The following is a 23,412-nucleotide window of genomic DNA, read 5'->3' on the forward strand; positions in this document are numbered from 1 at the left end:
TTGAAGAAAAGCATCCAATACAGAACAACAATAACCATCATAATTATATTATATTATAAACTTAATTATATTATCTTGTTTCTTCCCTGATTTCATGGATGTTATGAATGTTAAATTTAGGTGTAAAACATTTCCCTTCCTGGGACCTAATGTCCTAATTCCTAATGTCCCTTAACCAATATCTCGTCAGTTGCCTTAAGGGTTCCGTCCACAATTAAGTCAAAAACAAGAAGCTGTTCATACAGAAAACTTTGAGCCTCCAAAGTTAGACACTCTTTCCTGCCTCTGCGAAGGGGTGTGGGTTCTAAAAACCCACAGGTAAGTCCATTCCCAGGGCAGCATTCAGGTATAGGGTGGGATCTCGGCTCCTCCAAGCATCAAGAGTCCCACAACTTGCATTCTGCCGAAAATTACTCATGCATTGTCTGAACCGCTTGTCCCATACAGGGTCGCAGGGAGCCAGAGCCTAACCCGGCAACACAGGAGAGGGAGGGGACACACCCAGGACAGGATGCCAGTCCATCGCAGGGCACCCCAAGCAGGACTTGAACCCCAGACCCACCAGAGAGCAGGACCTGGTCCAACCCACTGCGCCACCAAGCCCCCTCTGCTGAGAATTACTAAATGAGTGAGTGGCCTCACCTGTACTCAGGTGTCAGTAAGTGGTCCTTCCAATGTTTCTATGAAGATGCAGTTAAATGGGCCGTTCGGTGTAAATCACGCTACCTGTGAGAACTCCCCCTCCACGAGCGCACGGAACGGCGTCGTGTTTATCAGGAATGCGGCTCTCCGGCTCTACGCCTCCGGACGTGACTCAATGCTCGCGAACGCAGCACGCGCCACTCGGCCTATAGGAAGTGACCGCAGGCGCATATCTCACCTCTTATTTGCATAATCCGCCCACAGTCCGTTCCGGACCCCAGCGACACCTCTCCATGGATCTCCTGCAGCCAGGACACGGTTCTGTTTGCCTCTCTTACTCTCGACAGGTAAGGGTTCCACTGTGTGACTCAGTTCCCTGATAAACCCACAACACCTTTATAAATCTGGGCGGAAAGTTTCTTTACGAACTTAAAAAATCATATATTCATAGATAAATCTGTTCTACCTGTGATGTGTAGATATATATATTTGTGTGTGTGTGTGTGTATTTATAAGTATAAACATACCGGTATATCTGTAGGTCTGAGTAGGTATGCAGTGTACACACCAGACCGACATACCTGTCAGGTATGTATAAGTTTGTGCTGTCAGGCACACAGGTGACCTGCACACACTTAAACACACTGCATTCCATGATATCCTGAGAAGCAAAGACCTGACTTTCCAGGTGATGTGTGTAGATAAAGATGTCCCCCCCCCCCCCCCCCCCCCCCCCCCCTCCGCCCAGTCCCTGAAGTCACCGGTATCTCAGACGTCAATCCGCAGCCACATGTGACATGTCAAAAGAGAAACTGTGCAAACGCTGCGCAAACTGGACTCAGGTCAAAGTGTGGACCTGTCCGCTCAGTCCCCACCCCCGTGTCCTTCACCCTCAGTCCCACACGCACACCTGTCTTCCCCCCTCCATGATCAATGATCACCTGCTGCTGCGCACTTCCCTCCTGTCCCCTTGATCGCTCCGCAGGAGATGATGAGGAGCGCGCGGCTTCACACAGGATGAGTGATGCGGAAATGTTACAATGTATCCGCTGCGCCCTTGTCCTCCCGTGGACCCGGGACAGGTGCTATGTATGCGACTGTTCAGGTGAGAAAGTCCTTCGCAGCACCCACCCGCAGGGAAGGGATCGGAAGAAGGAGCGCACGCGACCAGGATGGAGCGCGCGCGCGCGCACAGACACACACACACCTGCCTGCTCTATGATGAATATGATTACGGAGAACTCACGATTTTGCAGCTGGCGGGCGGCGGTCACTGGACAGCAGACAGCGACACTCACACTGCGGGCTCCTGCGTCGCTCTGCCGGTACTGGGACAAGCCGCACACCCGTCAGCAGCCGTCAGCAGCGCGGCAACCCCCCCCCCCGCAGACCGAGAACGGCCCGACGTCGCCACCTGCTGGCCAGTATGCGGCGGTGCGACGGAGATCTTTTCGAAATAATGTCACAGCTTTCTCGCGTACAGGAAACGAGCAGAAAAAATACCGATAACAGAAAATAATACGTACCCTAATAATCAGTCTTCAGTTAAAATTAAAAGAAGCTCTCACCTGACACAGTAGTTAGGAAACAGCTGTCATAACACACGTCCTAAATATTTAAAATACTGAATAACACTTTTACTTTAGCTAATTTTAAATAACCGAATCAAATCATCCCTTTATTAAGAGCTCGTAAAACATTTAAAATGTACTGTAAAAATATTTAAATGTTTTAAGCGCGCCCCCTGGCGACCGTCCTGGAATCGCACACAGCCCGGGTTCCAAATGAAGACACTGATTCTGAGTTAAAACGCCGTGATTTTTTTCTTCTTTGGACGCAAATCTGCTGTGATGTCGCAGTGTCGCATGGGAGTCAGAAGAGGGGTGGGCAGCGCTGTGAATCCACAGTAACACCGAAGTGTGCAGTGCTTCACAGTGTTTTCTGCAGTTGTTTCACAGAAGAAGAAAGTGAAAATCCTAGGCACACTAACATGTATAAAAAAACTGTACAGCGCAGTACTGATTTATTATTACTTCAATCATATTGATCCAAAAGCATAAAAAATCTAGAAAAGTAAGAAAAACAGTCATCTATCACAGTTAGGAAGCACGCAGCCACACTTATTTAGACGGATGGGTATTTCAAACAGAATTTTCCACCATTAAATTGAATTAAAGATTGTGAAATTTCCCACTTTAATAATTTTTTTCAAAATTTATTCATGCATTGGGAAATATTATCTGGTCACTGTAAAGCCAGCTGGGGGAGTTCACGGGCAATTTTGGTTCATTTCTTCTTTTTTCCACTTTGGATTTGTTCACGCAGGTCCAGGAGTGGCCAGGAATGTGTGTGTGTGCCTGTGAGTGTGCATGTGTGTGTGCGTTATCTTAGAGGGAAGAATTGTGACTTTGGGAGCAGGGAACTCAAAGCCAGGACTTCCTGCCCCTGGGCAGCTGGGAGGTGCCACGTGCGCTACTCTCGGGGCCCCGATTCGACATGCACTCCACGGTGGAGTCAGTCTGGAAAGAGAGAGCTGGTGCCCGGGCGTGGAGGACCACCCTGCTCCGCATCGAGTGCTCCAGCCGCAGCAGGAGGGGGCGGCGGTCGGCTCCGCCCGGGGAGCCCCTCCGAGGGACACAGCAGGCCGAGCAGGCGCCCCAGAGCGTGCGCAGCACGCACAGCCAGCCCAGGTAGTGCAGCTCGGCCACGTTGAGCGCGACGCAGCCGAGGCCGATGGCGAACATGAAGTTGAGGAAGACGGTCTTCTCGGTGGCGCGCGACACAAAGCAGTCGGTGCGCGTCGGGCACGGTGCCACCTCGCATCGGAACAGGTAGGGCACGCGGAAGCCGAACAGGTAGTACTGCCCCGCCAGGAAGAAAACCTCCATGAGGGAGCGCAGCGCCACGTGCGCGATATAGATCAGCAGCACCTTGCTGGACAGCTCCCCTGGCTCCTTGGTCACGTCCTGGGCATCGTGCTCCAGCAGACACTGCTCAACGCTTTCCTCATCCTGAGCAGCCCAGTCGTCCTCGCCGTGGGGCCCGAGGGCGGACGCGCCGCTCTCCGGGCCCTCCACAACACTGCGCGGCGACTCCGCCGGCGCCCGAGCCCGCGCCGCTTCCACGTCCCGCCTCTCGTCGCCGGCAATCTTGTGCAGCACGTAAACGACGTAGAAGATGGACGGCGTGGAGACCAGCACGATCTGGAAGACCCAGAAGCGCAGGTGCGAGACGGGTGCAAAGGCATCGTAGCAGACGTTTCCGCAGCCCGGCTGCAGAGTGTTGCACGTGAACTTGGACTGCTCGTCGCTGTAGACGGCGTCGCCCACCAGCGCCACCAGCAGGATGCGGAACACGAGCAGCACGGTGAGCCAGATCTTGCCGATCACCGTCGAGTGGTTCTGCACCTCCGTCAGGAAACGGCCAAGGATGGACCAGTCGCCCATGTCCCGCCCTGCGGGGGGTGGGATTCGAACCCTGTGTGAACCACGGGGCTCCAGCTGCACCGCGGCCCCCCCACCCACCCAACACGCTTACGGGTTGCAAGGCTGCAGCGGTGGCCTTGTGCGTCGCATCCACAGCCAACCCGACATCATTATTCACGGGGCATGTGGGGGAGGGGCGGAGGGATTCTGGAACGAGTCGGCAGGGACAGGAAGCTTTGGGCCTGACCTGCCGCCCTTGCGGGGAGGGCAGTCCGACAGCAGCCCCACACGTCCATCACATACACACACTCACATACTGAGCGGGTGCGTAGCCCTACTACACACACATGCAACGTCGCACACGCGCCTGCGAAACAAGGTACAATACAGAAAGCCATGTACGATATAGTAAACTATATGTCCCATGATAAGCCATGTACGAAAATCTGCTGAGGAATGCTTCTGCTCGCATTTTTCATTTTTCTTGTCGGTTAAATTTTAGAAATTGATATTGTACTATTCGATATTTAAAAAAAATCAGCAAACAGATCACCTACAGGTCATACTTTTATATTATAAACACAGCTGTTTTTTAAAAAGGAATATTAGCCGAATGTCTAAACTTTGTACAACCATCTACAGTTCCACCAAATTTAATAAATACCATTATTAGTGTTGCTTTTCTAACTAGAGCTGCAAAGACACAAATAATGTAAAAACAAATGCTGCCAAGGCGGTTCGTGAAGTTACTCACCTCTGGACTGTTGCCTTTCTCACCCAAATCTGGATGGGTGACGAATGGCAGCATCTGTACTGTATATGTTTTTTATGAAAACGCGCAGTTGCTGGATGCGATGAAGTCCATTGACCGGAGAGGTGGGATCAACTGACCTCACAATCCCCCCCCGACCCGCTCCAGCACCTCCCCCGGCATGTGAAACACTCATTGTAGACCCACGCGCGCTGACAAAAGCGCCCAGTGTACGGTGTGACAAAGGTCCGAATGCGCTGCGGGGCTGCACGCTTCCTGAGAGCTCCCTCACGGTGGGCGCAAAGTTCACAGAACGTGCCGGAAAAAAGTCCAATTCTCATCTGCACAAGGGCTCATTTTTTGCTTATTCAAAAAAACCTGATACATTAAAAACTGTCAACTGTCCAATGTCTATTTTTTCACTTTCCACCTTTCCAGATATTGGTGTACACGGGACAGAGGTGGAAACAGCATGGAAATCATCAGCATAAATGTGGTCAGGTGCAGAAGCGACCAAAGTGGGAAGACTGGGGGGATCTTCTGGATTCACATTTTTGTTTTTTTATCCTAAGCTTCTTACACTGATTTACCCATTCACATAGCAGGGTCATCTTTTCTGTGTCTGTTCAGGGTCAGTAGCTCAATCGAGGATACTACAGCAGGAGGAGAAATTTGAACCCAGGTCCTACAGTTTGGCCTAACTGGTCTAACCACTACGGCACCTGTTGCTCAAAACTTCTTGATGTGGTCCATCTCTATAATGTCACAATCTGAGATTTTTACAAGTCTGCTTTGTTGTGATTGCTGTTGGTGTCGCTATAGTCACCTGTTTTTGATTTTGGCCCCGATGAGGTGAAATTAATTGCCTCTGTCCCCTCAGAGCTGCTGAATCCTGCTCAGCATTCAAGAGGGGTCTCAAACCCTTCTCTTTCAGAACAACTTCCCTCCTGATCTCCTGACAGGTACATAAACGAGTTCAACACCATGTGCTATGATTATCTATGTATTTGCTGTTTGAATGTCACTTCTATAAGAGCTACTTGAGGGATGTGAACCAGCAACATGGTGGTATCAGACAAGCTGTGTGTCGAAAATCCTGTATCTCCCTCTGAAGCTCTTCATCTGTTGTTGATGCACAACTCCATTGATCAGCAGTCACCCATTCCATCCCACTCTCCTCCTCCTCCTCTGCGAATTTGCCTGAATGTAAGATTAGAACAGTGAATAATTATACTAGGAAATTACATCTATATTTTTCCATTTTCTCTCTGTAACCTCCCGGCACCTCAGCGCAAGCCTGGCACGATTATTATCGCAAATCTATAAACATCAACCTTTGCAGACACCTGCTGCACAAGTCTAGTGTGGTGTGCGGTGTGTGTGTATTAGTGTACACACCTATACGCGAGTGAGTCGGGAGAACTTCCACAAAAATAAGGGGTCTTGTCCTATCACCTTTCCAAACTTCTGGATATTGTTTGTTCTATCGTTTCACTTTATTCGAGGATTCTGCCAAAGTTTTTTGCATTACTTGTCATTTTCAGTTGTAACTCCCGCTGGACCTTGTAGCAACGCCTCTTTCTCTGCAGTCCAGCCCTAGCGGAAGGTGAAATCTACGACCTTCCGCTCTCACACAGACCTGGTACTGCAGATACGTCCCGAATACCATCTGCCCGATCTGCCCTTATCGCACAACAAACTCTACACAACTCCTGGTCCAGGCGATGGTGATGTCCCATCTGGACTACTGCAACTCTGTCCTGTCTGGCCTCCCAGCCTTCTTGAGCAAACATCTCCAGCTGATACAAAATGCCACCGGACAAGTCGTGTTTGACCTGCCAGTGTGTGTCTCCCCTGCTTGTCTCTCTCCATTGGCTGCCTGTAGCTGCCTGTATCAAGAGCAACACTCTGGTTATGGCCTCCGAGAGCATGAATGAATCTGCTCCTCAATACCAGCAGGATCTGATCACTTGTTACACCCCAACCACACCGATATGCTCCTCCACGTCTGGCAGACTGCATCTGTGTCCCTTCTTGTGTCCTACACACAAGAAGTCCAAAATCAAAAGGCTGAAAGTTCTCAGTTCTGACTCCAGTGATCTCCCTTTCTCACTCAGAACTGCTGAATCCCTGACAGTGTTCAAAAAGGGTCTCAGAACATTCTCTTTAGACTCACTTCTCTCAGAATTTCCTGTTTACTCCTTAAATTTACATTATGTCATTTGTCAGAAATGTATTTGCATTTCCCATCAGCTCTATACACTGCCACTCATGTAATGTTACTTTTTCCCATTTTAAAATTTTCTACTCTCTGCCAATTCTATATGCAGCTTCCCATGTAATGTACGCTGGTTTAAATGGCAACATCAGACAATATGATTGAAAAGCATCTGCTAATGAAAAGATGAAATCAAACGGAAAATGTATTTTAATGGAAGCAAGTCACAGTTCCTTAGTCAGCAGGTGGTGTCGTAGTGAAGGAAACAGACTGAAGAAAGGGGTCCATTGTCGTACCCTTGTGCAGGGTCTTTAACTTGAACTGCTTCAGAAATCGTTCGGTTTCATCTGCATTAAGTTGGACGCATTTATTTAGCAGAAGCTTTTCTCCAAAGTGACGTGCAACTCGGAGAAAACAATGAGTGCATTTCACCAACGGAACGAGAGATCAGGGTACTAACAATGAATGAGCCTGCTGTATAAAAGGGTAAATCGGTGTAAGTAGCTCGACACTGTAAGTTGCACTGGAGAAAAGCATTAGATAAATAAATGAATGTAGAATTAAGGCAGAAAGGTAAGGACTGAAAAATTCCCAAATGATCCACAAGTGCGAAAGGGGTCCTGATATGGTACCACTGAAGAGCTGGCAGTGTTAGGGTTAGAGCTGCTGCCTTCAGACCCAAAGGTTGCAGGTTTGAGTCCCACCTCCAGCACCAGTACCCTTGAACAAGGTCCATCCGTCCGTACCACTCGCCCCATACGGGGCACGGGGAACCGGAGCCTAACCCGGCACAGAGGGCATAAGGCTGGAGGGGGAGGGGACACACCCAGGGCGGGACGCTAGTCCGTCACAAAGTACCCCAAGTGGGACTCGAACCCCAAACCCACCAAAGAGCAGGACCAGGACCAACCCACTGCACCACCACAACCCCCACCCTTGAACAAGGTACTTACTGTAAATTGCTCCAGTAAAATTACCCAGATGTACAAATGCATAAATAATTGTAAAGTGGATTAACATTGTAAATTGCTTTGGGAAAAAAGTGTCAGCGGAATGAATAAATGTGGAACTAACACAAATAATTTCTGTAAATATATGGCTGGAAATATAACAGCATATGATCATAAAAATCCTGAAAAACACAGTCTACACACAGGTAAAGGAGGGCAAGTGCCCCCTACTGACTCACTCACACCATCTAGAGTAAAATTGTCTTTTCCATTGAAGTATCACCATTTTCAAAATAATTTAAATAAAGTACCACAAAAATGTGCTTTTTTTCCTGACCTGAAGCAAATCCTGGAATTTTAAGACCTACTTTCTAAAACTTTTGATACTTTTGTGTTCATGTTTACTCTTCTTGTCCATCACATTTTACATATGGTAACTATAGTGCTTCCACAGAGTGTATGTTATATTTTTAAAGTTAAATCCAATATCATTAAAAAGTTAATGGTCACAAGCAGTTGCCCCCCCCCTCCGTTAGGCTCTCATGATTGTATGAGGGAGAAAACATGCTGCATTGGGCAGAATCCAGAAGGGTATTTATTAAGAAGACAAATTTACTAAATAGTAATTTTTCTGAAAATAATGAGATGTTGAAAGTATTTAAATATCTATAAGGAGAGAAAGTGGTTGTAGCACCGTGTTGGTGAGGCACTCGTACAAATCAAATCACATATGTGGCTTTGGCCGGTTAGAGACAATAAAAGAAAATAACGCCTTGGTTGGTCTCCCTTTTTTAATTATTTGAGTCTTTTAGGAAAGAAAAATTGCAAAAAAAGAAGACAGTCTGCGTGAGTGAGACGAAAGAACCATCGCCTTGGCCGCAGGAATAATAAACACTGTCCGCCATGTTTCAAATGCCCCCTGTTGGCTCGCGTAACTGCGGACCGCAGGGGGACCCGTGCGAATACACAGCGGCTTTCAGAAAAACATCACCTTGCAGACTTGACATAAGTGAAAATTATTTTTTATACAAGGTTTTTGTGTGAAATGTAATATAAAATGCCAAGCAAAGGAGTTAATTCGAGAGTGGCTTGACACTGGAGCCGAGTGTTGTCCCCCTCGGTGGCACCCCCACATGGTTGGGCCCGGAGGTTACCGGAAGTCGCGGTAGCTGCCATGTTGAGCTGCTTTGTTGTTCATTTCTTCTAGCTTTTCCTGCGGATTTTTCCCCCCCTAAGTGTCGCGATGGAGTCGAGCTGGAGCACGTTTCTGTTCCAGGTAAGAGAGCCGTCCTGGTGCTAAAAACGGCCCCGTGTGGAGCAGCAGCAGCCCGGAGCGTTGAGGCACAGCTAGCGGAGCCCAACAATGGCAGCGGGGCGCTCGGCTGGCGCGGTCCCGCAGGCGTCCAGCTGCGAGTGGAGCCGCCATTTCCCCCTCTCTCTCTGGCGTTTTTATCGCGAATAAACGAGCCGGCTCCCCGTGCCTGCGTTCAGGGCGGACAAGCAACGCGCAGCGCTCGTTTATGGAGCCCGTTAGGTCAGGCGGCTAACGGAGCGGAGCGACCCGCCGCGGCCACCGCCGGCCCCGCGCTGCTGGCCCTCGCCCGCTCTCGCTTTGTGCTCTGCATTATGTTTCCCACCTTATTTAATTTTTACGCATCTTTAAAAAAATATTCTGTCATTTCTAGTTATTTGGGCATAACCACATGTCATGTCCGGGCAGGCTGTGAAATCATGGGCGAAAACTGTGAGCTCGGGTCGGGCCCCGGAATTCCGTGCACGCGGCCACGTGTGTAGAAACTACCCACCGCGGGTTTTTTTTTTTTTATTTTTTTCCTTTAGCCGCAATTAACATGAGTTTTTTTTTTCTTTTTTATAAAAAAAAAAACAGCTGAAAACGAGCGGTGAAAATGGTTTTCTCCTGTCCTCCTGGAACCCGCGCTCCCGTTGGCGCCGCGCCGTCCCGCGCTGCAGCGCGAGGAGGAGGTGGAGCGGCGGCGCGCGCCTGCTTCTGCGGGAATTCTAATGGCACGAAACCCGCGTTTCCCTCCGATTAATACATGATCATGCCTGGAAGCAGTAATTACTAATCAATTATATAACACACGTGTGTGCGTAGCGTGTTTTTTTTAATTGCATATAAAATAATGATGTTTACTTTTCTGCCCCTCGAAATCCACCGGAACCGTTTGATTTTTATTTTCCCTCCTCCTATTCCTATACATATTAAAAAACGTACATTACAGTAAATATGTACAATAATTTTTTTCTTGATCCTCAAAGACTACGTGAAAGTGCAGACGTGTATATATGATGATCTTGTAGAAGATGCATGTTTCTGTAGATCTCATAGACATTAAAAATATATATATATTATGATCAGTCAGGTGGAAGACACTTTTTTTGTCTAAAATTAAATACATTTCAGTGTAAAATACATGATCGCTTTAGAGGGTCCGCAGGAACAAATGGTACCAAAGTTAGATTAAAATTACACTGCATTGTTTGGGTTCTGCAAAGATTGATCAGTTTCGAGGGAACTTTGTTCCTTTGGATCCTTTCAATTTAAAATAGATGATATGAGGATAAATAGATCACATAAATACTTGCATGTTTTTTGTACACCAGTCTGAGAGAGTGAGTTATATGTCAACTACATGTTATGTTTATGAGTCCAAAATAAAATATAAATAGTCTGTGGATTCAGTGGATCAGGCAAGGGCTCGGTATTCATACACCAAAGCATCAATATACCTTGGGTTTTTGGTTCATTTTACTGTGTCCAGTGATGTCGAAGACATAAATGCTGTAGCTGCACTTTTAATTTAGAGCGTGCGGTGTTGTTTAATAATTAGATCTGCGTAAGACGTGTACCCAGCTGTCTGACAGCTGGCCAGCGGACGCAAAATTCTTGTACGGAAAAATTAGGTTGGGAATAAACAAAAGAGGTGCAGCAGGTGGCGTATTGGTTAGAGCTGCAACCTTTAGATATAATGGACTCAAGTTTGAATCTTACTCCTGCTGCAGAACCCGTGAGCAAGCAAGGTACCAACCCTGAACTGGCACGGTAAAAATGACCCTGCTGTCTCAGGGCAAGTAGCTTGAAGTTGCAGGTCACTTTAGAGGAAAGCATCAGATCCGTTGAGATGAATAAATAGTAATAAGAATAAAGGCGATGCTTAATTTAATGCAAGTATTGCTTTGAATCCGCAGAGGCTTCCGTGTTTGTCTTGGTGGCTGTGTGTGTTCCGTGCTTTTCTGCAGTGTTTCACTGTAGCCGATTACTCCTGCGCGTCTGGAGATCAGGAAGCGTTATCTATGCATGGACAGGACAGGGATCTCCGTGTAGGAATGTGCACGGAAACCTGGGTCCGAGAGGAGCACCTGGAGCCCGCGGAGGTATAATCCTTGCACGGGGGACTCCCAGCATCCAGTGCTGGTCTGTTGTCAAACTGCAGGCATTTTTAATTTTTAATCCTGTGTACTGATTACAAATGTCACCCTTGGATCTGCTGCGGAAAGTGGGCGTTTATCCAGAGGCATGGCTCATACCGTTGGATGTATGTTTACCAATATGCAGCACGCATAAATATTTAATCGTGCTTTGATGTTATGCTCAGTAATAAATCTAGATTAGTATTCATCAATCCCCTTGAAGAGGCAAGAGATATTTTAATTTGGTTTGTCTGTTCTGTTTCATGTCATGGCAGGTGGTTATTGCGTGCTAAATCTGCCAGGTGTTTTTTGGAAGTATTGTGTTTGTGAAGATCGTCTGGGTCGTGTATCGGGGAAATACTTCGAAATGGATCCTGGCGTGGTCCCCCCCCCCCCCCAACCTTGTTTGCCTGTTTGCTGCCCCCCTTCCCACTCCTTCACGGTGTGTTTTCGTGGGCAGCGTCCCACATGTGCGGCACCCCCATGGCGAAGCGCTTGTACTCGTGAGGCTGTCGACGGTTCTGCTCTGTCCTCCCTCCCATCGCTTTGAAAGTGATTCAGACGATCGTCCGCGGGGGCTGTCTGCTCTTTCATCCGCTACTCTTTGAAGGTATTGTTGCCGCGGTGATGAGTGGAGGTGCCCGGTGTGCTCACCGCAGGCCAGGGGAAGTACCCTGGTTGTGAGTATGGTGTTTTAACCGCCGGCCAGGAGTGGCTAGGCCATGCTTCTGTGTTTCCCCTGCATCTCCCAACAACACTGTTGCAGAGTGGACCGCTGAGTGGTCCCTTTGCGTCTCTGGGATGCGGGGCTGACCCAGCACGAAGTGAAGCCCACCCAGGGGCCCCTGAAAAGCTCCGACAGCCAGGTGGCTTCTGGGTGGAGTCCACCTCCCAGGCGCTGAAAGGCTGAGCCGCTCAGCGCCAGGGCTTTGTGCCCAGCGTCGGCTAGAGGTGAATCGACTCTTTGAGCCTCCACCGGGGTGGATGCGGGTTGCCCCGGAGACGGACCGCATGAGACGCGCTGCCTCTAATGAGGCAGAATGGACGGAAGTCCGACTGCGTCGAGCAGGAGAAAGGAAAATGAAATTCTTTTGAATCCGAGTTTGCGGGAGCACCGCTGACCGAACCGATCTGGAACAGGCCCTCTACCGCCCCCCCATCCCAGATTGGTTCCAGATGACAAAAGCCTGAACCCTTTTTTTGCACTTTGTCACTTAGCAGACAGCTTTTCATTGCAGATGTGCAGTTTAGTTCATACTGAACACATACTGCCTGAGTATTATTTTTTAATGGGGCAATTTGTACAACTGCAGGGCCCTCCTGCTGGGTCCAGCCTGTCTTCTGTAGGTCACCAGTCCAGATCGTGAACCTCCACCTTACCCCAGGGGAGACAGGAAAGGCGGAGCTATGCGAAAGAGTGGCATGACAAAATCGACCAATCGCAGCCCCCCACGCTCTGACACATTTAACTGTGTTTTTGTAGCACCCATGGTGTGTATTTGTATGAGCATCAGCATATTCTCATCCTCAAAAATCCACCAGCGTGATTTATGCTTTGTGCTTATTTCTTTACGTTGAAACATTTCCAGAAATGTTCACTTTATATTTTTTGTTAAATAATCTGCAATTTAGAGAATTGAAAACACCCTTAGGGGCGTATAGCGTGGCGATGAGAATACGTTTATTTTTAACACACCCTACACATGCGTCTTTATCCTTTTATTGAGTGGTTCAATGAGCAGTGTGTAAACAGTCACTGGTACGTGAGGGTCGTCTTTGTACAACGGTCTCCTAAAATGATTAAGCGAAGCCTTCAGAACCGGTCCTTTCTCCATCTCTTCATATGGTAATCAGTGTTTGTTTTGTGGTGCCGTTGAAATTTTCAATGACTGTAATTTCAGCAGTTACGGTCTCGCGGTACCCCGTTTCACAGCTGCATCATGAAGCGTGAGTGTATCTGGGATGGATTCCTCGCTCCCCTCCCCCCCCACTCAGATTCGCAGTTATTTATCTCGAAGTGACCTCAGCTTTCAGACTGAATTTGTGTCAAAACCATCGAGGCGGCGTAAAGACCCAGCACGCTGCCAGCCGCGGTCTTCGTCGGGCCTCGCCCTCCCCCTGCTCTTTTCTTATAATATTTCCATGTAGTCGTTTTTGTTTATCGTTCGATTTTGTTCACAGCAGCTTACATATTTTCTTTCAGTGTCTCTGCGCTGTTATACTTCTACATTCTTTTTATTGCTCAGCTCTGCAGCTGGAAATCTGTATGAGGCTTTCGGGTGCACTGCATTTTTACTCAACCGCTGAACAGTGGTTCCCCCTCCTGGGATTTGAACCGGTAACGTTCCGGTCACAACTGCGCTCTCTCGACTGCCGGGCCACCATCTGCCTGGCAGGTGCATCGTGGGGAAGGGGGTTGGGGGGTGCTCCCCTGGGTTTGCGTGGCCGCTGCTTCTGGTTTGCGTGGCGTCGGGCGGCTGAGATGGTGGGGGCTGCTGCATAAAGACCCCCTGAGGGACCCCAAGCGCCTGGATGCCTGAGGTTACAATGGGGGAGACAGAGTAAGCAGTGGAGTGTGGGATTCATTTTTCACCACAGCCGCGCGCATTCGATGGCCAATTCTGGATGCCCGGGTGGGAGCCGTGGAGGAGAACCCAGTCGTCTTAACGCTAATGAGAAGGCTTTCAACTGGGGGCCTCTAAGCTTCTCCAGCATCTCTCAACAGCCACTGCTTGGAGACAGATGCTGTTAACAACTGATCGGACCACAAGTTAGCTGAATGAGGGGCGGTGCTAAGGGTACAGACAGGGTGTGACTAGCCAGTCATCTCTTTGCTCCTCCACACTGTGTGATACTGACCTCCATCCAGGCCATGGAACTTTGGGTTTGCTGCCAGGTTTGTTGCAGGGATGCGCTTAGTTATCGTCTGGTATGTTAGGCACATGAAACACTGACTGATCAGTTATTGGGAATTGATCATCTCGTCAGCAGCCCCTCGGGGCTCTTTGTGGGCGTTGGGTTGGATTTTATTACCCGCAGTGTTGTGATCGCCCTTAGTCGCCCGCAATGTCCACAAAAATGGACGCGGCTTGTTGGTGCGTCTATCCAGCCAGTTGTTTGGACTGTGTCCTTGGTTCCCCCCATTTAGTAGGAATATTAATAGCAGCCATGTAAACGGTGCTGGCGGCCATCATGTGAAGCAGCCGGAGTTGCGTTTCACTCTGCGATCTCGGACGGGCTCAAAGGCAGACTTGCTTTTCTAATGGGATACCAGATCGGGCGGGGTGGTGTTGGGAAGACAGGCTGTTCTTATTCTTCCCACTATAACATCGTAGTCAAATTCCTATAAGCAAAACCCCAAAATTGCATCGTGGAGCTTCGTGTTCTTGCAGGGACATTCAACTCCTTGCCTCATTAATCTGAGGACGTTCTCTGTATTCGGACTGACCTCAGGTCAGAGGAGTGCTGGGAAGTGTTGGATGTTTTGTTTGGAGAGCAGTGCACATTCCTGATAGAAGTGGTCTCCCCCCTCGCTCTCTACCGCAGCTCCTCCCACACAGCATTGACGCTCGGTTTGTTGACGAGCATTTGCAGCCTCTAAATTAGTAGTGCCGACATGGCAAGGCTGGAAAAGGCCCCCCAGGCGTCCAGACAGATTGCCTGTGCCGTAATTGGCTTCCCGGGGTCTCCCGTGTGAGGAACAGGTATAGTTTACCTGCAGAGCTGGTGAGGGATTCTCCTTGTCCCTTTTCCAAGAGCCAGTTCCCTGGGCGATATGTCACCTGCCTTCAGCTCCCTTTGCTCAGGGCCCCTAGTGGGGTGAGCAGACTGCGAACACTGTAGCGCAGGTAGCGGCCTTCCTTGAGATTGCCCCGCTTCCTTGACAAATGCTGCTGTCGAATGGATCGTATCGGGGACGTTCCTACGAGAGCCGTCCTGTTTTGGGGCTCCCTGCCAGAGCTCTGCAGCAGAGCTCAAACCCACCTGTGTGGCTCCAGTGATCCGTGTGCTGCAGAATACTGCCCCCTGTGGTACAGTCTGCTCCGTGCAGCAGATGTTCCTGACTGAGCATTGAGCGATTGCCTTTGGAGTTTACTTGTTGACTCTTGGACTTTTACCACAGCTGCGTCCTTGTTGCTCTTTTCTTAGCCCACATTTCACACCCTCCAAATGTGTATTATTCGCCGATCACCTCGATGAAGCCACGGACAAAACCTGCACCCACGGACAAAACCTGCACCCACACACAAACACACACCTCGCATGCTGCTCGGTTTTCTGGCGGTACAACAGCGCTCCGGATGAGTCACCTTCTATTTCTGGCCGAGTCTAAAATCGAGGCTGTGGTGAAAGCCTGGTCTCCCAAGTTTGCCCTGCAAGTGAAGTGACTTGCATCAGCTTGCGATCTCTTGCTTTGTTTGATTGTTAGTATTTCATTATTGTGGGTGGGAGCAGGAGTGTTAGCGAGGTGGACAAACATGGCAGAGTTAAATCCCAGATCCGCGTCCAGAGATGCGGTTAGGTTGTGAACGTGTCACCTCTGAGCGTTAGTCCCTCTGGTCTGCGGTTCTGTTTGCGACTGCTGCGTGGGCCAGCAGACAGAGTTGGCCGCAGCAAACAAACTTGCCTGCAGGGCAATAGCTGCTCGAGCCATTATGTACAGACAACATAGACTGTAAAGACGAAGACTAATCTCCGAAAAGCGTTGTTACGTAAGGTGCGAGGTACTCTGAGCTGTGTGGTAAGATGCCTTGGTCCCTCAGCCAGATCTTTCAGCGCACCTGAAGTTGAGCTCTTGGTGGCAAGTGATAGGTGTATGGTTTTTCCACATGGTAATAACACTTCATCTTGGGGCGCAGCTCCAGCTTTCCAAACTGCACACCCCTGGTTAGACACACTGTCCGTGTCTAACAGAGAACCCGTTCAGCCATATTTCTACTTCTTGTCTGACAGATTTTTTTCAGTCTTTGTGCTGGATGTGTTTAAACAGGTGAGGCACAGTGACGGTTTCCCTCCCAGGGGATCAAACCTGCAGCCCGGTGGCTCTCTCTAGGACCCTCTGCCTGCGCTGACGTGCCATCCCCTTTCTCCAGCAGGCAAACGAGGCCTTGCACCACCAGCACCAGGTGGCCCAGAACAGCCTGCTGCCACTGCTCAGCGCCGGAGCTGAGCCGCAGGACCAGAAGCCCGTGCTTCCTGTACCACTGGACCAGAAACCCCCGGTCAGCGCCGCTGAGCTCCTCAAGGATAATGTCGCAAGCGGGACGGGTGGAGGGGGTGGGGCTGGTGGTGGAGGAGGCGGGGCCGGCGGTGGAGGAGGTGGAGCTAGCGGCACCATGCCTGTGGTAAAGAAGGAACACAAGGCCAAGACACCCTTCATCTGTGGCTACTGCAACAAGGCCTTCCGTGACAGCTACCATCTGCGGCGGCACGAGTCCTGCCACACGGGCGTCAAGATGGTGTCACGGCCCAAGAAGACACAGCCGGCACCAACCATGGTGCCGCTCATCTCCACGGTGCCCCGAGAGGGCGCCGCAAACCCTTCCTACATCTCCACCATCGCTGGCATCCTCACCACAGCCACCACGTCGGCATCCACGGGCTCCAGTGTCATGTCGCCCACCACCATGCCCGGCGTGCTGCAGCAACAGAGCGCCCCCAAGAAGCCGGCCAAGCCCGTTAAGAAGAACCACGGGTGCGAGATGTGTGGCAAGGCCTTCCGAGACGTCTACCACCTGAACCGCCACAAGCTTTCGCACTCGGATGAGAAGCCGTTCGAATGCCCCATCTGCCAGCAGCGCTTTAAGCGCAAGGACCGCATGACCTACCACGTGCGCTCACACGACGGCGGTGTGCACAAGCCCTACGTCTGCTCCGTGTGCGGGAAGGGCTTCTCCAGGTGGGTGGCTGCCATGTCCGCATGTGCACAGCTTCGCGTGCGGTTCTGGCGTCTACTTCTGCGGGCGCTTTGGGCTTGTGATCCTTAGGGTATAGCTACTTTCGTCTTTAGGGTATCAGTGACTGCCTTAGGGTTATGCTTCTATAGGGTACCGGCTGCTGCTTTGGGGTTATGCTCCTTTGGGGTTCGACCACATTTTCCCTTTATTCTGCCAGCTCTGTTGATCTTGGGGAGCTGAATGAGCATTGTGGATTTTCTAGCATGTTACACATTACTGCTGGCAGCAGAGGGCAATACAGAGCTCCCGGTCCCACAGCCCCCCCCAGCTGCTGACAGAGCGTTTTAAACAAGCAGGTTGAGATGGACGTGCCCTCATTAGCGAAGCTGCTGCCTGGCCCAGCATGACACCCCAGCCCCCCAGTGACGGTATGCTGTGAGGGTGCGCTACCGAGAACACGTTGCAGATCTCCACACTGCGGCATCTGCCGGTTGTGGAGAAGTGTGGGATGCTGGCGCTACAACTGCATGGTAATTGCTGCAAAAAACAAATTGTGTTTTAAGTATCTTGATGTTTTTTTTTTCCCCCTCTGGCCCCCAGGCCCGATCATCTGAGCTGTCACGTGAAGCACGTTCACTCCTCAGAACGGCCCTTCAAATGCCAAGTAACGGTACGGATGCCCGGTCGACCGCTTGCTTCCAACCCACTCTCTTGTCAATTTGCGTTACGGTCCATGCTCCTGCCTGATGTTTGCTAGGGCAGTTTGTAGGTTATCGCAGACAGAGCCACAGAACAAGACCTTCTGCTTTGTGCCCTGGCATCTCCACTGAACTTACACTTGACATTGTGTAGAATTTCTCGCAAGACTCTGTTACTTTGACACTGCAGGGTCATTCATGGTAATTATGATGGTGCTGGCGGTAACAGGACTGTTGCCATTCTACCTGTTGACTTGTTGACATGCACTGAATAAATTAAACTTACTACAGATAGTCTTCCACCTATGAATTATGGGACTGGACACCACCCAGACTTACGGTGGCTGTCCCATCAACCTTATTGTTTTTGAGCGCCAACATTTGGTCATAATATATAATAACAACCGCTCCTTCTAGGGTACAATAACATCCGCTGCCTGTGGTGTACAAGGTACCCCATATTTCACACTATCAGTATGCCTGTCAGCGACTGATTTGTTTAAAAAACACTTTGTCCTCTTTACAGGGTGTTTCATTTGTGATTCTGTTCATGTTATATTTTACTTAAAACGGCCAGCAAGCCATAACGTGCATGTTCTAATAGTTTAGAAAAGAAAACTGACAGACAGCAGATTTAGGAAACAAAGTGAAAGGAATGGTGCTGCATGAAAATATGGTACTGTACTGTATTTATACTACTCTGTATTCTTTTAATATTGACAATGTGTGAAGCTAATGGGGGAAAAGTTTTTAATTCATTTTAATAGTTTTAATGTCCATATAGTTTATATAATACAGTGTAATGGGAACTTACAGTCAGGTTGTCAGAACAACCACATTGTAAGTGGAAGACCACCCGTCCATGCCTTTCAGACGCGTTTTACAGTTGTACTGCTAATGGGGATCCGTTGTATTTTAAACTGAGTGTAATTCAGCCATGTGTGAAGCCATAAAAACTTCAGACCAAGTAATGCTGATCCTACTTACACTACTGCACTTACTAAAATTGAACGTGTGTATGTGTGTGTGCGTGGGACCACAGGCCTGCACGTCCGCCTTTGCCACCAAAGACAGGTTGCGCTCACACATGATTCGGCATGAGGGCAAAGTCACCTGCAACATCTGCGGCAAGATGCTGAGCGCAGCCTACATCACCAGCCACCTGAAGACACACGGGCAGAGCAGCTTCAGCTCTTCCTGCAACAAAGGTGGGCTGGCCACTCCTCCCACTCCTGACCACACCCCCTGGTAGACTCCACCCATCTAATAGTTTTCCATGATCACACCAACCAGTAGACCTCACACATTTGAAGCTTTGTGTGTAGTGCAGAACAATCGTTGCGTGATAGTGACTGTAGTAGCAGACTGGCCCAAAGCTCTACTCAGGTGCTGCTGCACCTTGTCTCTTGTGGTCCGTTCGTGACAGTGCGTGGAGCACTTGCGGCTCTCATTCATCACAACACTCCATAGCTTAGTCACCGCAACAGGCAGAAAGTATCACATTATCTGACTTAAATGGTTGCTTTCATCAGAGCCAACATACTCAACCATAACATACCAAAAGCACTTTAGGCATTCTTTTACGTTTTGTCTTGAAACTTAATTTGAGATATTTACCTCCTGCTTTAGACCAAAATTTTCAGAGGATAAATTCTGGAATCTGATCGGTCCCTACACCCCAGCAAGCGTGCTGTCCTCCTCCACCTCTGTGCACTTAATAGCCCTACTCACAAGGGTCCAGAATCAATAGTCTTGTCAGTTCTTGGTTTGGGCCACAGTGGGGATTAATGAGGTCCTTCTGTCCCTTAGAGCTGCTGAATCCCTCCTAGCATTCTCCTGCTCTCCTAACAGCTACATAAGAGTCCACCACCATCTGCTATTATTATTATTATTTTCTATTTCCATGTCACTTCTACAGGCAGATACTTGAGTGATGTGAACCAGCAACATTATGGTATTAGACAGACAAGCTGTGCTATGATTATACCGTGTCTATATCTAAAGCTCTTTGTTGTCGATTTTCTTCATTTGAAGATCTGTTTACTTTGAGCTGTAATTTACTGTGGTGAAAAGTGTGATTAATTTAAATGTAAGAAACTGGTAAGCCCCACCACGCTGAGCACTGAACTGTCTTCTTTTGGTAACCAGTCCAGTCAGAAGGGGTCGTGAGTGTAGCTGATAAATTCGTACCAATGACCTTCAAAGGGACAAATCCAAATGTTGACTGTTGGAAACGATGCTCACTGGATCTGTTGTACCAGTGGAGGAATTCAGGGAAAATTCGGGCAGCTTTTCAATAACAACTGCTGTCTTCTTTGTGTGTGTGTGTGTTTTTTTGCCTTTGTTTTGTTTTTCTTAGACAGTAACGAGGTCTGCAACTCAGCCTCAGCCACACCCGTAACAGCCTCCGCCCCCATCACCACGGCAATGAACCGCGGCAACATCAGCAGCAACCCTGTCACCATGGCAGCGCAAATGAACATTACCACCAACACGGTGAACATCACCTCGCCAGTGAACCTCCAGCACCCAGTGACCATCACAGGTCCAGTCAATATTGCTTCAGTCAACATCCCAGCAACAGCACCCATGAATATCGCCCACCCAGTGGCCATCACCACGCCCATGCCCATGAACATCACGGGTCCCCTCAACATCGCTATGAGATCTATGGAGAGCATGCCTTTTCTCTCCCAAGTTCTGCCTTCCTCCCCTCCATGGTAAATCCTTCAATCCCTCTTCCATAGTCCTTAGCCCTGCTCCCTGACTTCTCATTGGTCCAGCTCCCATCGCTGGCTCCTCCTCATCCCTTCATTGGTCCAGCACACACAGCTGGCTCCTCCCGCTCACCTTACCCCATCACGTTTTTGTTTTATTTGGAGCACAGGGCAAGGAGGGAGCAACAGCTTCTGCTGCCCCAGAGGCAGCCCTGCAGCACAAAAAAGTACATTTGGAGGAAAAAAAATCCTTTTCCAGGTTAGGTAGGACTTGTGGCCTAGGAATAGCGAGATAGCAGTGACGTAGTAGTGATGGTTTGGCTGACGAAAACGTGTTGCCCAACCTTCAGAACCGCTGGGTTTGAGGGAAAGCAAAATTCAGAGGCAATAAGAATGCATTTTTAGTTGGAATTAACACATTCTCGAACGGAGAGGTGGGCTTTCTTCCCTTCCCCCCTAAGGCTTGTGTTTATTATTTTTTACTATAGCCTGATAGTCAGTATTTAATGTTGTAAGGAAAAACGTGCAACAAAAGGGACAAAGACTTCCATGGTGAAGAAAGACTTTTTGTTTTTTATTTTAACTGTAAGCATGTGAAGTAGGTCATACAGATAGAAAGAAGATTCTGGGATGAGGTACAATGACTGAGGTATACTGGGGTAAATCTATCTCATGGTTCAGTGTCACAAATCAGCTGCCACGGTTTTTCAGCAAATTTCTCCAGATTCCTTTCAAGGTTTTAAATGCCTTTTTTTTTATTTTTAATTTTTTTTTTTTTTTTTTTTAAAAAAAAACTTGTGTTTGGGACAATTGCGACGTGCTTCCTTCTCGTCAGCAGACAGTTTTAGCAAGCAAATGATAAAGGGGGAGACGCGTCCTGCACTGGAAGCGTTTATCCTGCTTTTGGGGAAACTGCAGTATTATGGAGCACAGGAATAGCGAGCGCTGGGCAAGAACAGGCCGAGCTCATCTGGTGGTTGCTGGATGATGCCGAGAGATGGGTTAATCTCTCCAGGTTTGCTTGTACCGTTGTGATGGTGACGGGTTCTTGAGTTTTACTGGAGCTGCGTCACCCCCTCTGCTGTTTTACTGGAGTTCACCCTGGTAGCATGGACTCAGGAAATGTGCTAAAGTAGCCCTGTTATCTAATTTGTGACTTTTTCTTAAGGCCCGAAACTTTCATTTTACTTTGTAAATATTTAATGCTCCATATGCATTTTTCTGTGAGGATATGGCATGTTAGAAGCCTTTCACAGGTGTGGACTCCAAGGACTTTTATGAATTGTTTATTTCACCGTCCGTTTTTAGGGAAAAGGAGGAAAAAAAAGTCAATCCTCTGCTGGGCTCTGGGTTTCGTGATTTAGGTCCTCGTCATTCAGTGACGTCACGTTCGCCGTAGAACCAAATATGTTTTTCTGGAGGCGTTTCCTCCATAGTGGTTTCCAAGTGCAAGTGTGTGTGTGTGTGTGTGTGTGTGTGTGTGTGTGTGTGTGGTTTTAATGAACGGAATGTCGCAGGCCGTCACCTCCTCATACCTGCTTGGGCCCAGCTATTTCTCCACGGGGATACACGTGGGCAGCTTCCTCGTTCCATCTCACGGCTGACATTCTGTTTTGTTTTTGTTGCATGAAATTTTGTATCTTCCTGCAGCCACAGAAACCCTCACACACACACACACACACACACACATGCGTGCGCGCGCGCACACACACACATACACACACACACCCCTGCTAGACTACAAAGGTTCAGACAACAAAAAGGGACCTGTCCCCTGGTGCCCATGACACAACCAGGACCGGATCTGTCCGGTTCCCTTCCGGTTGTGCTGTCAAATGCCAAAACAGTGGAGACGTTGGAGGCAGCGGGACTGCGGAACGGAGCTTGACTCGGACACGCTTCAGAAGGAGAACACTAGAAGCTGCGGCCAAGGCGACGCACAAGGCCTGCGGTGATGAACTCGGATCATGAGGTTTTTTTTTTTTTTTTAAAACGTTTGTCCTGCCATGGGTTCGAAGGAGCTGAACTGCCTGGAGGCCAGGGGGCCTGGCTGCAGAGCGGCGTCCTGTGGTACCCTTTCTCGTTCGCACAGTGTTGTACCATGCGGATGACCTTCACCAGCACTGCGCTGCAATGTTGACCAGTTTCCATTGAGTTGAGTTCACATTTCCATCGTTTTTATTACTGCTTTTTGTACCCGGGGCATTGCATACTCCTAAAAGAAAAAATATGCATGTATGTAATCAACTTTGTTTTTATTTTTTTAAGGGTGAATTGCTCAGTGGGTATTGCGTGTCAGTGATGTTTGTTCCACAGAAGACGGTTGATGCCTATGTTCCTATCATCAAAGTAAAACGAGTTTTTTTTTTTTTTTTTTTTTTTTTTTTTTTTTTAAAAAAAAAAGGCAAATTTGTAACGAGTTTTCGGGCAAAATGGAATAGGCGTCACTGCCGTAGCCGTTGTGGACAGTTTGGCAGAGCTGGGACCCCTTCGAAGGCAGGTGAATGTATATCGTTGTACAAAACCATTTAGTTCTGAGGATGTGGTAGTTGTGATAGACATGTGAAAGAAAAATAACCTTTTATAAATCTTTTGTATTAGAACATTAACAACGGTAATTTTTGTATATATGAAGACTAGGCTTTCTGATTAGCAGAAAGGTAAAACATTCCTACATTTTTT

General features: G+C 48.7%; 3 protein-coding genes across 5 annotated transcripts in view; 1 reads left to right on the forward strand and 2 right to left on the reverse strand.

Annotated features, from left to right (window-relative positions):
• LOC108921672 (unconventional myosin-XVIIIa-like) overlaps positions 1-727 on the reverse strand; it is a 61,893-nt gene extending 61,166 nt beyond the window's left edge. The window contains exon 1 of the mRNA XM_029249191.1: positions 643-727. The gene's annotated coding sequence lies outside the window, so the exon portion shown is untranslated. The remainder of the gene's footprint in view (positions 1-642) is intronic.
• A 2,338-nt stretch (positions 728-3,065) lies between these two features.
• Positions 3,066-4,088, reverse strand: LOC108921478 (gap junction gamma-2 protein-like). The gene has a single exon (XM_029248977.1). The coding sequence runs from the start codon at positions 4,086-4,088 to the stop codon at positions 3,066-3,068; it is 1,023 nt and encodes a 340-aa protein (XP_029104810.1).
• A 5,064-nt stretch (positions 4,089-9,152) lies between these two features.
• Positions 9,153-23,117, forward strand: LOC108921322 (vascular endothelial zinc finger 1-like). Of its 3 annotated transcripts, none has more exons than XM_018730757.2 (5): positions 9,153-9,262; positions 16,512-17,317; positions 17,916-17,985; positions 19,056-19,221; positions 20,373-23,117. In XM_018730757.2, exons 1-5 carry the CDS (start codon positions 9,230-9,232, stop codon positions 20,735-20,737), a joined length of 1,440 nt encoding a protein of 479 aa, XP_018586273.1. In that variant the 5' UTR covers positions 9,153-9,229; the 3' UTR covers positions 20,738-23,117. The 3 variants fall into 3 exon arrangements, with proteins under 3 accessions (XP_018586273.1, XP_018586274.1, XP_018586275.1); XM_018730758.2 differs by having other exon boundaries at positions 16,515-17,317; XM_018730759.2 differs by having other exon boundaries at positions 20,377-20,496.
• Positions 23,118-23,412: the final 295 nt, after the last annotated feature.

The sequence above is a fragment of the Scleropages formosus genome, chromosome 25, assembly GCF_900964775.1.
Source record: "Scleropages formosus chromosome 25, fSclFor1.1, whole genome shotgun sequence".
Lineage (NCBI taxonomy): Eukaryota > Metazoa > Chordata > Actinopteri > Osteoglossiformes > Osteoglossidae > Scleropages > Scleropages formosus.

Bases quoted from the DNA above. Each gene is read 5' to 3' on its own strand.
- LOC108921478 (XM_029248977.1), bottom strand. From the start codon at position 4,088: ATGGGCGACTGGTCCATCCTTGGCCGTTTCCTGACGGAGGTGCAGAAC.
- LOC108921322 (XM_018730757.2), top strand. From the start codon at position 9,230: ATGGAGTCGAGCTGGAGCACGTTTCTGTTCCAG. The intron at 9,263-16,511 runs GTAAGAGAGCCG...CCCTTTCTCCAG, and splicing joins GGAGCACGTTTCTGTTCCAG to CAGGCAAACGAGGCCTTGCA. The intron at 17,986-19,055 runs GTACGGATGCCC...GTGGGACCACAG, and splicing joins CCTTCAAATGCCAAGTAACG to GCCTGCACGTCCGCCTTTGC.